The sequence below is a fragment of the Juglans regia genome, chromosome 7 (genome assembly GCF_001411555.2).
Source record: "Juglans regia cultivar Chandler chromosome 7, Walnut 2.0, whole genome shotgun sequence".
Lineage (NCBI taxonomy): Eukaryota > Viridiplantae > Streptophyta > Magnoliopsida > Fagales > Juglandaceae > Juglans > Juglans regia.
Genome location: NC_049907.1, coordinates 48,889,202 through 48,901,768, shown reverse-complemented (window position 1 = coordinate 48,901,768; position 12,567 = coordinate 48,889,202). Strand labels below are relative to the sequence as shown.

Sequence of the window (12,567 nt, the reverse complement as noted above, 5' to 3'; positions counted from 1 at the left end):
TTTATAACTTATTTAAAAGTTTGAAAAAATTATAACGATTCAATATAAAAATTAAAAATTAAAAAATATTTTGTATAAGTTTTAAAAATTTATGAGATGAGATGATCTCTATTTCCAAACATGGCCCTGATTAAAAAAAAAAAAAAAATGCAAAAGACCATAATCTCAACCATACCATACAAGGGTGCTGCTACACCCGCGAGGGCAGGCACCGAACTACCAATTTTTTTTCAAATTTTGTTTAAATTCTTTAAGTATCTTTTAAAAATAAAATCATAAATTCATTAAAAAATATTTTTTAATTATTAAATAACAAAATAAAAAAAAAAGTATAAATTTTATCGTGGATTTTGTAGGTGGGAATATAATTTCCCACTGATAATAATAAATAATTGAGTAATCCCAGCACACGTAGATAACACCGTTGGATGCATTCTGGGCATGACAAATTGATGGAGCACATCCCTTGCCGAATCGGACAACTGTGCCCCTGGGTTTTCAACTTCCGACTGCAGTCTGCAATTTACGAGGACGACCCGATTGAAATGATCAAGTTCTAAAATATTTATAACATTTTCCCATGTTCAATGAGACTCGGTCTCCGCGATTCACACGCTCCATGCCTTTCCCCGAAAGAAATCCATTCTTCTTCTGGCTCGGTTTTCCTTTTCACACCATAAACTCATTTCATTCACACGCTCCTGACCCCTCCACTCTCTGGGTCTACGCTCCTTTACTTTTTATTTATTCTTTTGTCTGTTTTCATTTTCTTTTTTGTCTAATGGGGTTTTTGGTTGTTGAGCTAAATTCCAGCTGCGTAGTATTGACTTGCCGTGGATCGTGGAGTGCTCGTCCTGTCCCTGGATACGCTCATCTCTCTTTCTCGTTCTTTGAGTTTCGCTCAGAAACTCCTAGAATAAAGTTCTTTGATTGTTATAAAATTGTTCCTTCACTTCTATCTATTTGAATTGTATGAGAGGCAAGTCTTCCTATTCTTCTTATCAATTTATCCTTTGTTTTCTGTGTTTTAGCCTGCTGAATTTCTGAAACTGATGTTTTATAATTGAATTCCCCGGATTCATTCCCCGGATTCTGAGTATTCAAGTGAGAAAGTTGTAGGGTAGCAATGAAAGTTGTTAAGTTACCATAGGGTGACGATGTGAATATATTTAGCTGTTTGATAATGGTGGAGATTGCAAAGAAACGGTCGATTACTTTTCTGAGCTCAGCCCTGACCCCGAGTGAAGGAGATTTCTTGAAGGGCAGTAGGAAACTCAAAAGTGATGAGCTATATATTCCAAGTATCACACTTCTCAAGTCGAGAAATGCTTTGGCCACAAAGGGATCAAAAGTATACTCACAAACTGATTGATACATCAGATTCTAAAATTATTTTTATTATAAATTAGATCATGAAGCCACATCAGTTTCGTGAGTTTAATTTTGTGAAATCTCACTGTAGCTATAACACTTCTCAAGTCTATAACTATCTCTGCTTGTTGGGAAGAGAGTTGGACCCTGTTGTTGGCAGATTTGGTTCTTGCTTTTTAATAATGTTTTTGTCGAAGACAATTAACTTACCTATTTTCGTGGTGAGTTTATGGGGATATTTAAGCAAAATAAATGACAATTGTCTATTCGAATACGTGAAAGGAAAATTTAAGGTGCACTTTTGTATTTCATAAACATTCATGGGTCTTATGAATCCAAGTCAAATTTGGAGTTGTGTCTATTAATAAAATGGTGCCTTGGCTACTTACTTGCATCAGCCTTTTTTTTTTCCCATCATGACACAGTTGTTGGATATGCAGCGAAGAAATCAGTTTTGAGAGGCCATGAAGTGCTTTTCTTTCCCCAATACAGAGAAAAATGATGAACCAGGGACTATAAAGTCTATGTCTATTGGGTCCACCTCCACATCCATGTACACAGACCAGGATACGAGGAGATCTGGTTCTGAATTCAATTCTCAGAACGTCTCAGAATTAAGCACTGCATCCTCTGTCAAGTCATTTGCAATCATGTCTCAAAGACAAAGTAATCTCAGAGAATTCACGTTCTCAGAGATGAAGACGGCCACAAAGAGTTTCAGCCGCTCTGTCATGATTGGAGAGGGTGGGTTTGGTGGTGTATATAGGGGTGTTATCCGGAGCACAGATGATCCTCATAAAAAGATAGATGTCGCTGTTAAGCAACTAAGTAGAAGAGGATTGCAGGCAAGTTTTAGAGTATGCTTCTAGTTATTCTTCCTCTTCTGTACTGGAGTGAAAATATGCTTCTAGTGTATTTGATTATGCAATAACCTAGTTAGAATGTTTGCAGCAGGAAAACTTGAAACTTTCAGACATGTATTTTGCATATTTTTCATGGTAATGGTATGAACGTTTGATACTAATTTATTAGCTTTATGCCACAAACACTACAGGTCTGTTTTTTGTAATATATTATCTTCACCCTTATAAAAGAAAAAATTATCTTCACCCTCTTATTGGTGAAGTTTAATAAGAAAAACTAAAAGGAAATGGCCTTATTATTGTTTTCTCTGTTATATGTCTGTCTTTGCAGCATTTCAAAATATTTAACGTCTTAAGAGGTACAATTTTTGTGTTATCATATCTTGCTGACAGGGCCATAGAGAGTGGGTGACAGAAGTAAACGTTTTAGGTGTTGTTCAACATCCAAATCTTGTTAAATTATTGGGCCACTGTGCTGAGGATGATGAAAGAGGGATCCAGAGGCTGCTGGTATACGAATACATGCCCAACAGGAGTGTGCAAGATCACTTATCAAGCCGATTTCAGACACCTCTTTCGTGGGCCACAAGAATGAGAATAGCCCAGGATGCTGCTCGCGGATTAGCATACCTCCACGAAGGAATGGATTTTCAGGTCTTTTGCATTCTCTTAAGTCTAAGCTTTGGTAGAACTATTTCCTTTTAATTCTAAGATAATCTATTATGCATCAAAGCTGCTAGTCCCAAAAAATAAAAAATTGTCTTATTTGTTGCTGTTCTATAAACTTTTTTTGTTGGTGCAGATTATCTTTAGGGATTTCAAGTCTTCAAATATTCTTTTGGATGACCAATGGAATGCAAAGTTATCGGACTTCGGATTGGCCAGGCTGGGGCCTTCAGATGGATTAAGTCATGTCTCAACTGCAGTATGTCTACTACACTTGTACTGGCTTTTCTCACACTTAGCGTCTTACTATTATTTTCATTAATTAGGGATACATACCATGTTCGGAAGATGTCTCGATCATACTTATCAAAAGAAGGTAGCTCTTTATGGTTAAACTTGTATACAAAATTGAGGAAACTATCTTCTAACTTTTCTAATCATAATGACCTTTGTCATCTAAAGTATCTATCTTCTTTCTAACTTTGAAAGCCTCTGTTATGTTGATCATTTTAATAGATGTACTTGACAAGATAATCTGTGTATAATGTGGTAGATTCTGACTTTGTATTTATGTTTTCTTTTTGGCATGTCTTATTCTTCTTCTTGTTGGGGCCATTATGGTCTCATGCATTCTATGTATGTTAATACTAGTTCGCACAAATAGAGGAACTGACTTTCCTAATTTTCGTATAGGTTGTAGGAACAATTGGATATGCGGCTCCTGAATATATTCAAACTGGGCATCTTACATCAAAAATCGATGTCTGGAGCTATGGTGTTTTCCTTTATGAACTCATCACTGGCAGGCGCCCTTTTGATCGGAACCGCCCCAAGAACGAGCAAAAAATGTTGGACTGGGTCAGGCCACACCTGTCTAATAAGAAAAAATTTGAGCTGATTTTGGACCCCAAACTCGAAGGAAAGTATTCGCTCAAGTCTGCTCAAAAGTTAGCTGCTGTAGCCAACCGATGCCTGGTGCGGCAGGCTAAATCACGCCCCAAAATGAGTGAAATCTTAGAGATGGTGAACAGAATTATGGAGACAACAGATATTGGAGTCCCCGAACACCCCATCATGAGTTTAGCTGCAGAAGAAGACTCCATAGAATCCAAAAGAGAACGTTTAAAGAGAATTTTTTTGGATCCACTTACAGGAGAAAATAGTTGTTTGAATTGTGGAACATGGAGACCTAAGGTTGTCATGATTAACATGCTTGGTAGACCTGAGAAGTAATACCTTTTTTTTTTTTTGGGGGGGGGGGTAATGGGCTGGGCCCTCTCTCCGTCCCACCCAGCTCCTTCACGATGAGAGTGGATACGTGAGTCAGGCACAAGGCTGCCCTTTTTAGCTGATTTTGACAATTACTCTGCGTTATGTATAGTGCAGTACTGGATTGAATAAACACATAGATGAGTCATGAGTGCATTGTATAAACATAGATGGTGCTCTATACTTGCTCATTGTTGGCCTCAAAACATACTATTATTATTTTTTATACCAAAAACTTTATATCAGTTCTCAGAATATGCATATTCCATATCCATCTATCCATCCGTGTTTTCGAATTATTTATTCTTTTAATGCGTGCTATTTTCTTATAGCATGACAAAAGAGAGGAGGAAAAAAAAAAAAAAAACCGAAAGGAAAGGACACCATCATAACGGCACGTGGGGTCGATTGACATTACCAAGGTCGGTTAGTTATCCTAGAGATATCTTAACCTCGTAGGGCCACGTCAGAATGTGGCGGCTTCAATTTCCTACGGCGAGTTATAATATACATTAAGTAACTTATAAAAGGTTGAGAAGCCGCTTTTGAAGAAAAAATAGGACAGGCACTATTACTAATACAGATTAACGGACGCCAATGTTTTACGAAGGGAAATGCTTTGGGTCCCGAAGCATTAACGGCACGTAAGCCGCTTTTACGAATTCGTATCCATAGCTGCTCGATATTTATCCCTCCTACGGCTGACGCGTGCAATTCACACCCCTCCATTCCCCCCCCCTCTCTCTCTCTCTCTCAAGATTCTTGGCATCGCTCGCTTTCACAATCATCCCTTGGGTTGTCCTCAAACCATTCTTGGATTCTCAGAGGTACGTTTCTGTGCTTTTGAGAATTACGCAATGCAGAATTCATTCTTTCTGCCTCTCTCTCTCTCTCTCTATGGGATATGTATTTTCTTTTTCTTTTTTATGATTTTCTTGGGTCTTTTTGAACTTAAACATCGGGAAATTTGAGAAAGCGAAGTTTTTTGGTTTAGGGTTTTGCGATTCTTGTCATTCATGGGTGAAGTTTGAGTTTTTCTATGGAACGAGTTCCTTGTCCTCGTATTTTTATTTGTTTATTTTCGGAATTATTGAGTTTGGAGCTCATAAAGGGCATGGGGTGCATAATAGATTGAACTATTCCTATCATGATGTGAATTCAATACGGACGTTTTAGACATTTTGGGATTTTTTTGGCGTAAGAATAACTTTGAAATTTCAATTAATTAAGGCACGTCTGTGATCCTTGTTTTGAATTACTGTAAAACTCTTATCAGTTTTATGTTGCAATAGAAAACTTCATCTATATGATTGAAAGGATTTCGCATATTTTAGTCTTTAAAAGTTTTTAATTTATATTTCCAAGTAGTCTCTTTAAAAAAAATATTTATGGGTAAATTTTAAAATTACTTATAAAAAATGATAAAATGAATGGATAATCTACGACTACATTTATCGTATCTGTGACTTTCTCACCCTCAGTGTCTTTTAGGTTGAATGTATGCTATGTAATTAGGTGTACAAATTACTTTCGCATTGAACTTGGAGATTTTATTGATAGTTGTTTGTGCTTCCTTGTCAATGATCTCTTTGGCATCTCCTTAGGAGAATATGGTGAAGAGTTAGGATATTATTTCAATACTCAATTGGTGCATGTGGAACTTAGGATTAAAAAGGAAAAAAAAAAAAGACCTTGGAAATGTTATTGGTTGATTTTTTCTTGTTCCTCTTAAGTGGGTTATGCATATATGTATTTTAGGTGCAATGTGATTCTGGCTTATTTAATTGTCTCACTCTGTTTTGGGTGTAGAGATAAAGCGAGGTAGTTACAAGGATCGAGAGCTCCTTTTGGGTCTAATATGCACAAATGAAAACATATGAGCTAGATCCTGATGTTACTCGGTGGGGTCTCCATCAACTAGATGTTTGCACACTTACAAATAGAGGTTATTGTAGTGCCATTACTCAATATGACCAAGATTTGAGTCAAGTTGAGTATGTCAGAGAAGGTTTTTCTGAGAATGCTAATGTGGAGAATGATGAGGCTGTAGCACGTGCTCTTCAAGAAGAATTTACGCGAATCGATTCTTTTGAAGTTTCTGGATTATCTAATGCTGTGGAAGAGCATTTGCAAGCATCTGTTCTTGCACAGGATTGGCTTGGTCCTTCAGAAAGACATCACAGTTCTGGTGAAGATAACTTTGCCGTTGCCATTCTGATTAATTTTCATTTTTGGTACGATTTCGTGTTTTTCTTATTATGCTAGATTGCCAACAATATGCAGGGCATGAACATGATAAGAAAGCGGCAGATAATCCTGGCAGAAAGACAGAGGATGCAGATCCCAGCATAAACATAATAGAAAAGGCTGATGATCATAGGGCAACTGAAAATGATGTAGCGGCTGAAATTGAAATTTTTGGCTCATGCTCTAGCCCACGAGAACAATCATCAAATGTCGAGGACCTGTTGCATACATTGGACATAACAGATGAGTTTGCTCTGGATGGTGAAGTAGGCAAAAGATTTAATCAGATGGTTCCTGTTCCTGTAAGTAATATATTTTTTTTCAAGTTTTAGTTATAGTAGCTGAAGTTGTTGTGCTGGTAACTTGCATTTTCATTTGTTGGGCCCCGATTCTGCAATGTATTACAACTTAGAGGAGAATTGAAGAGCTCAAAGACTAAGGCCTCGTTTGGGAACCCATCTCAACCTGTCTCATATCGTCTCATCTCATCTTATTTCCTTCCCAAACATCACTCAAATCCAAACACTTTTCAATTTCAAATCTTCAGCTTTTTCATCTAACTATTACCTATCATTACAACTTTCCCAAACTTCCAAACAAAACACAAAAAATAATTCAATTTTTTCAAATTTCAAAACAAAAATTATATTAAAAAATTATATTCTAACAAAATTTTAACTTTATAATATTTTTATTCGACCTTTTCTCTCTCCTTTCCCAAAACCCAATAAAACATCTTAACTCAAACCATTTCACTACTATTAACTGATTTCTCATCTCATCTCATTTCCCAAATGAGGCCTAAAAGTGGAATTGCCTTGTATATGTTATGTGTAGTGTTGTGTCGTTTTGAAAAAATATGAGAGAGAATATCTTTTTTGGAAATATGAAAGTTATGGCATATTGTGTTTCACCTATGTTGAAGCCAATGCCATTGTAAAGCAGATTCCACAAATGATTTAGGATATATTTTACTATTCTAGCATCAGGAGAATGGCAGTTCTGCTTTTATTGAAAGAGCAGCATTTTCTACTCTTTTAGGGATGCTGTAGGAATTTTCTTACTTTTTTTCAGGGGTGCTGTCTGGCATAGAATGGCTATAAACTTTTCAGATCTCTTATGAAGAAAATTATCTCGTTAGTAGCATAATTGGTCATTAATTTATTCGAAAAGTTCTTGGAGAGAGAGTGTGCATGGAATTTTGAAGGGGATGAATTACCCCTGCCAGAGTTGAAGTTTCTCCTACTTAAGTTCGAGGGGTATGAATGATTGGACAGCGGCTACAAGATGTTTCTCCGACTCAATTCTGTGGGAGTTAATTGATTTTTTAAATTTTAGATGTTAGTTATGCCTTCTGGGTTTTTCTTCTTCATACTTTCCATGTGCTATAGTTGTGTCCGAGCAGACATACTTTCCTAATGTCACGGCTGTGGTGGCCTTTAGCATTTGAAAGATTGCAACTGAGGCTTTCCCTCATTTGGTTTTTCAGCATGTTCCTAAAACAAATGAGAACATACCCTCTGTTGACGAAGAAATATCAGATCACCAAAGGCTGCTAGAGAGGTATTGTGCCCTTGCCCCTTGTTATTGCCATGCTTAGTATGCTTGGTTATTGAGTGCTCGAGGTTATACATTTATAATGTTTCTTTTTAAATCATTTACTAAGTAATGGCTGTTTCCATAGATATGATACTTTCTGTTTAGACTTTTTTTCTAAAAGGAAATATGAAATCTATGGAAGCAGCCATTACTCGGTAAATGATTAAAAGAAACCTTTGAATGATCCTTGAGCTGCTATCATGTTAGATTTCTGTTCTGATGGATATATAGGTGACTGATTTTTTTTTTTTGTGGTTTTGTGGGACATGGTTTCTTGATATTAAGATAGGACAGGACAATGAAGTTCATTTTGACGGCTTTGTTGAGAAAGTGATTACTATATTGCTTAAAAAAGAAAGCAATTACTATGTTGTTTGGTATTTGGGCAGCGTTGTAATTTAGTATAGGGAGAAAAAGAAGGGATAGGGGGGATGGCTGGAGAATTAGAGTGAAGATTTCATTAAATCACTTGGTTCTACCTTTCAATTCACCTTTCAATTCAACTTAGTAAGCAGCTGTTCATATAAAGCCTAAAGATTTGGGTGTTATTGATATTGATTTATGGTTTCCCATGTTATCTGACAAACATTATCAAGTTGATCTTATGTTATGTCCACACAGTTAAAATAATATTTGACAAAGTTAATATTTGGATACATTAGTTAATTATTTTTGCATACATTGTTTATTTTTTTTAAGGAATCCCCAATTTACATTCCGTCCATGCTTCTCTTGTGTTGACCCCATCTGCTTGGCTATGCACAAGTGTTATGTGGTGGCCCTTGTGAAATTGCCTTTGAATGAAATTTGTTTGTCAAGTTGTTAGTACATTTTTATCAGTTACAGAAACTTTAGTGCCTTATATTCCTTTTTGGATAGTTTCTACAAGTAGAAAGGTGTTGAAATTATTGGATATCTGGTGTTAAGATATCTGGTCTTTTCAGACTGCAGTTATATGAGCTGATTGAGCTTAAGGTTCAAGGAGATGGTAACTGTCAGGTTAGTTTTTTTTTTCCTCATTTCCTTTCTGTTGAAGTACTTAATTCTTGCAAATGTGAATGATAGTTTCTATGTTTTGGACAGTAAAAAAAAAAAACAGAAAAAAAAGAGCAATAAAGTGGTGTAATTTATCAAATGCCTCTGCAGATTTTCTTTTTGGGTAATCAGTTTTTATCGGACACTTTATAGTGCATGTTTTATGTCAGTTGCTGATCATATCTTTTATTCTCTTTCCGAGTCCATAAGCTAAAAAAGCTATATATTGCAAAAGGAAATCAGCCTTATTTTTATGAAAATGCATAGTTAGGGTTCAGACTTCTTCAATTTCAAAGTGGGAAAGGGGTCCCAGGTAATTTGGGACTAGTGTATATGGAAGCGCATTTAATAGTTAATAAGCATCCGATGAGGGTAACAAACCTTTATTTGAGTTTTCTTCTGGGATTGAGGGTAATCCTGCTATTTAAATGTCTAATTTGAGCATATTATCAGTTCAGAAAAAAGAAAGGAAAAAAAAAAAACCTTGTATGATAGATAGGTGTGGTTCCTTTGTCAGCTACAGTTGGTATTGTTATTAGCTATTGTTGTTTCTTGTAATACCTTGCAGTTATGCATTTCCCAATATTATGAACTTAAGAGACATCTTTTTGGTCTGTATTTTTCCAGTTTCGTGCTTTATCTGATCAACTGTATCGTTCTCCCGAGCACCATGCTTTTGTAAGAGAACAGATCATTCAACAGGTTGGTTGCATTTGAATATGTTCTTATTTTGTGATGCAAATCTTCAATTTTATAGTAGCGTGATAATTTCTGTATTGATGTCATCAGCTTAAGTCTCACCCAGGAATGTATGAGGGTTATGTCCCCATGGCCTACAAGGACTATTTGAAGAAAATGAGCAAGTATTGTTCTATTCTCTGCTTTCATGGTATTTCATTTGCTAAAAGCTTTATGAATATATTTCTCATGCTTGTATGCTTCTTTTTTGGGTTTATGAAATAGGAGTGGTGAATGGGGTGACCATGTGACATTGCAAGCTGCTGCAGATTGGGTATAAGGAACTATTGGACTTTTTTCTGTTTCTCCCTTTACTTTCTGCTAAGAGTTTAATATTGACCATTAACCTTCTTTTCTTGATCGCCTAAACTTTATAGATTTGAATCAATTTATGATATCCTTTGTCAGTTCATTTAATTTAATTTTTCCTTCTAGTGTTTTAGTGCTTTTTGCTTCTTGAATTTGTTAGCCTCTACATGGATATCAATAGTTTTTGTGTTAAAACCTATTCGATTGATGAATAATGAATGTTTTACCATATGTTATGCAGTATGGTGTCAAGATATTTGTGCTAACTTCATTTAAGGACACATGCTATATTGAGATCCTTCCACATATCCAGAAGTCCAACCGAGGTAACTGTAAAGCTTTTCATCAATGTTGTGGAGCGTGATGTTTTATAACCAATGGAGATCAAAACAGTGGAAATGTTTTAGATTATCATGCTGTCATAATAATCTAAATCGCCCCCTCCTTATGTACCTTTTAAAACATTGGGATTTAAAAAGTTGTATCAATCAATATCAACTTCACCATCTGACCATCACTCTCTTGGATGCTAGGAGGTTTTTAAATATCATTCGATCCTTATGAAACTTTTACAGATCTTGTGATGGCTTGATTGACTTTGTTACTCATTCTATACCTCCATTATGATTTTTTCCCCTTGTTTGGCTTGATCATCAAACTTCTTTAAGCTGGGTACCAAACTTGTTAAATTTTACCATTTAAACAACTAATCAGTAAGGTAGGAATCATTTTTAGTAACTATGATAATCTGAATGGATAAATTTTTATGCCCCTATCTTTAACCCTGTGGTATTTTGGCTTGTTTGGTTAGAGTATGTTTATAAAATACTTTCTTATTTTTGGCTTGTGCAGTTATTTTCTTGAGCTTTTGGGCTGAGGTGCATTACAATTCAATTTATCCGGAAGGAGGTAAACAGTTAACTTTTCGTGATATGCATCTGCTGGAATATAATACAAATGAAAAGGTGACACTAGAAGTACATAGGATGATCTTGGAAATGATTTTTCTATCAAACCCGAAACCTAAAATGTTTTTTCTTGCTGCTTGTTCTCAATAGTGTTTCCATACTCATTGAAAACCTTTAAGTTTTGTATTCAGCGTTTGGATTTATTCTATCCTTAGTCTTCACTTGCAAAGCCCCACTTGCCTTTGGAGGAATGAGTAAAGGAAAAATTACCAAAAGAACAGTTAAGGTCTATTATGTTAAACTGCTGCTGGGGGGGGGGGTGCGGTTTGGATTCTCTAATCGACTAGTTCAGCTCCAAGTTGACCCACTGTCGTGATGGGACATACTGCAAGATTAAGTTTGGAATCAAAGGTATTTTGGGACACCTTTATACCATCATGCAAATGGAGTTGGAAGCATTTTTTTTTCAAATTAGATTGCTAGATAAAGATGGTAAATACTGGAATATACAAGTACTGTAGGAGAGCTAGAGCTAGAGGAACCGGCAGAAAAGGGAAGGGAATTGAGTGCAAGCGTGTATCAAGCGCCTTCTATTTAATATAGACAACTCATTGCTAAGGAGCAATGCCTTATTGAGTTTCTGTCTATATGTTTTCTCTAGTTACCTAGCCCCTAAAATCTGAACTTCGAAGTCTTGGGAATCCCTAGCTATATTCTTAATTTGTGTATGCATTTGACGGAGGCATCTTGGAATTTAGGGACCAAGTAAAGAGAAACGGTGGCAGAATTTGTGACCAAAATTATTAGTAAAATTATAAAAAAAAAAAAAAAAACTAATGATTATGCAAACAGCTATTGAAAAAGGTTTGCAGAGATTATAAACATTATTGATGATAGAACAGAGCCAAGATAAGGTCCTACATCTTAAATTACCCATGGCATTAAACTAGATCAATCAATATTTATTATCAACATTTGCAAAGTTTTAATGATTTTAATTTGTCTCGTGTCTAGATCTGCCTGCATCCATGAAGAAGAAGAAAAAATGGTGGAATTTTGGAAGCCTAATCAGCTCGTGATGGGTGTTTAGTAGGTGGGTTTCGTTTTGGGTGACTGCTGGTGCTGCGCGTCCGATTCTTTTGTACATATTTTATTGATTTTAAGGTCCTTCGGTCGAAGGGCCCCTTTACTAGTTTGTGTATATATAAATATATATATATATATGTATGTATATATTATCAATCATTTTTGTATCGTAATTAGTTTATACGTGGATTTTCCATCCGTTTGATTATTGTTATTTTTCATTATTACCATTTTAGGTGATATCCAATTCCTTAGATTTATTTATCCTCGCTACTCTCTCATAATTTACATGACTTGATGATTCAGAGTTCTCTGAATAAAAGGACGTAACCTAACTTTTGTTTAATTCAAGTATTAAATTGTCTAAATTCGAAATATAAATGTCCAGAAAATAGTGCTTAAAATATGAGAGCACATGCTCTTGAGGTTTTCAAGAGACAAAACCTCAAGAGCATTACTGTAGAGGTCCAATGAGT

General features: G+C 35.7%; 2 protein-coding genes across 3 annotated transcripts; both read left to right on the top strand.

Moving 5' to 3' along the window:
* The first annotated feature begins 461 nt into the window (after nt 1-461).
* LOC108997061 (serine/threonine-protein kinase PCRK1-like) lies at nt 462-4,424 on the top strand. 2 transcript variants are annotated; one of them, XM_018973153.2, is made up of 5 exons: nt 462-979; nt 1,812-2,216; nt 2,628-2,888; nt 3,037-3,159; nt 3,594-4,424. In XM_018973153.2, exons 2-5 carry the CDS (start codon nt 1,836-1,838, stop codon nt 4,131-4,133), a joined length of 1,305 nt encoding a protein of 434 aa, XP_018828698.1. In that variant the 5' UTR covers nt 462-979; nt 1,812-1,835; the 3' UTR covers nt 4,134-4,424. The 2 variants fall into 2 exon arrangements, with proteins under 2 accessions (XP_018828698.1, XP_018828699.1); XM_018973154.2 differs by lacking the exon at nt 462-979 and adding an exon at nt 986-1,351.
* A 303-nt stretch (nt 4,425-4,727) lies between these two features.
* LOC108997064 (OVARIAN TUMOR DOMAIN-containing deubiquitinating enzyme 9) lies at nt 4,728-12,355 on the top strand. Its single transcript, XM_018973161.2, has 11 exons — nt 4,728-4,996; nt 5,979-6,357; nt 6,453-6,718; nt 7,906-7,979; nt 8,960-9,014; nt 9,678-9,752; nt 9,840-9,913; nt 10,014-10,062; nt 10,339-10,423; nt 10,950-11,006; nt 12,020-12,355. Exons 2-11 carry the CDS (start codon nt 6,036-6,038, stop codon nt 12,082-12,084), a joined length of 1,122 nt encoding a protein of 373 aa, XP_018828706.1. The 5' UTR covers nt 4,728-4,996; nt 5,979-6,035; the 3' UTR covers nt 12,085-12,355.
* The last annotated feature ends 212 nt before the right edge of the window (nt 12,356-12,567 follow it).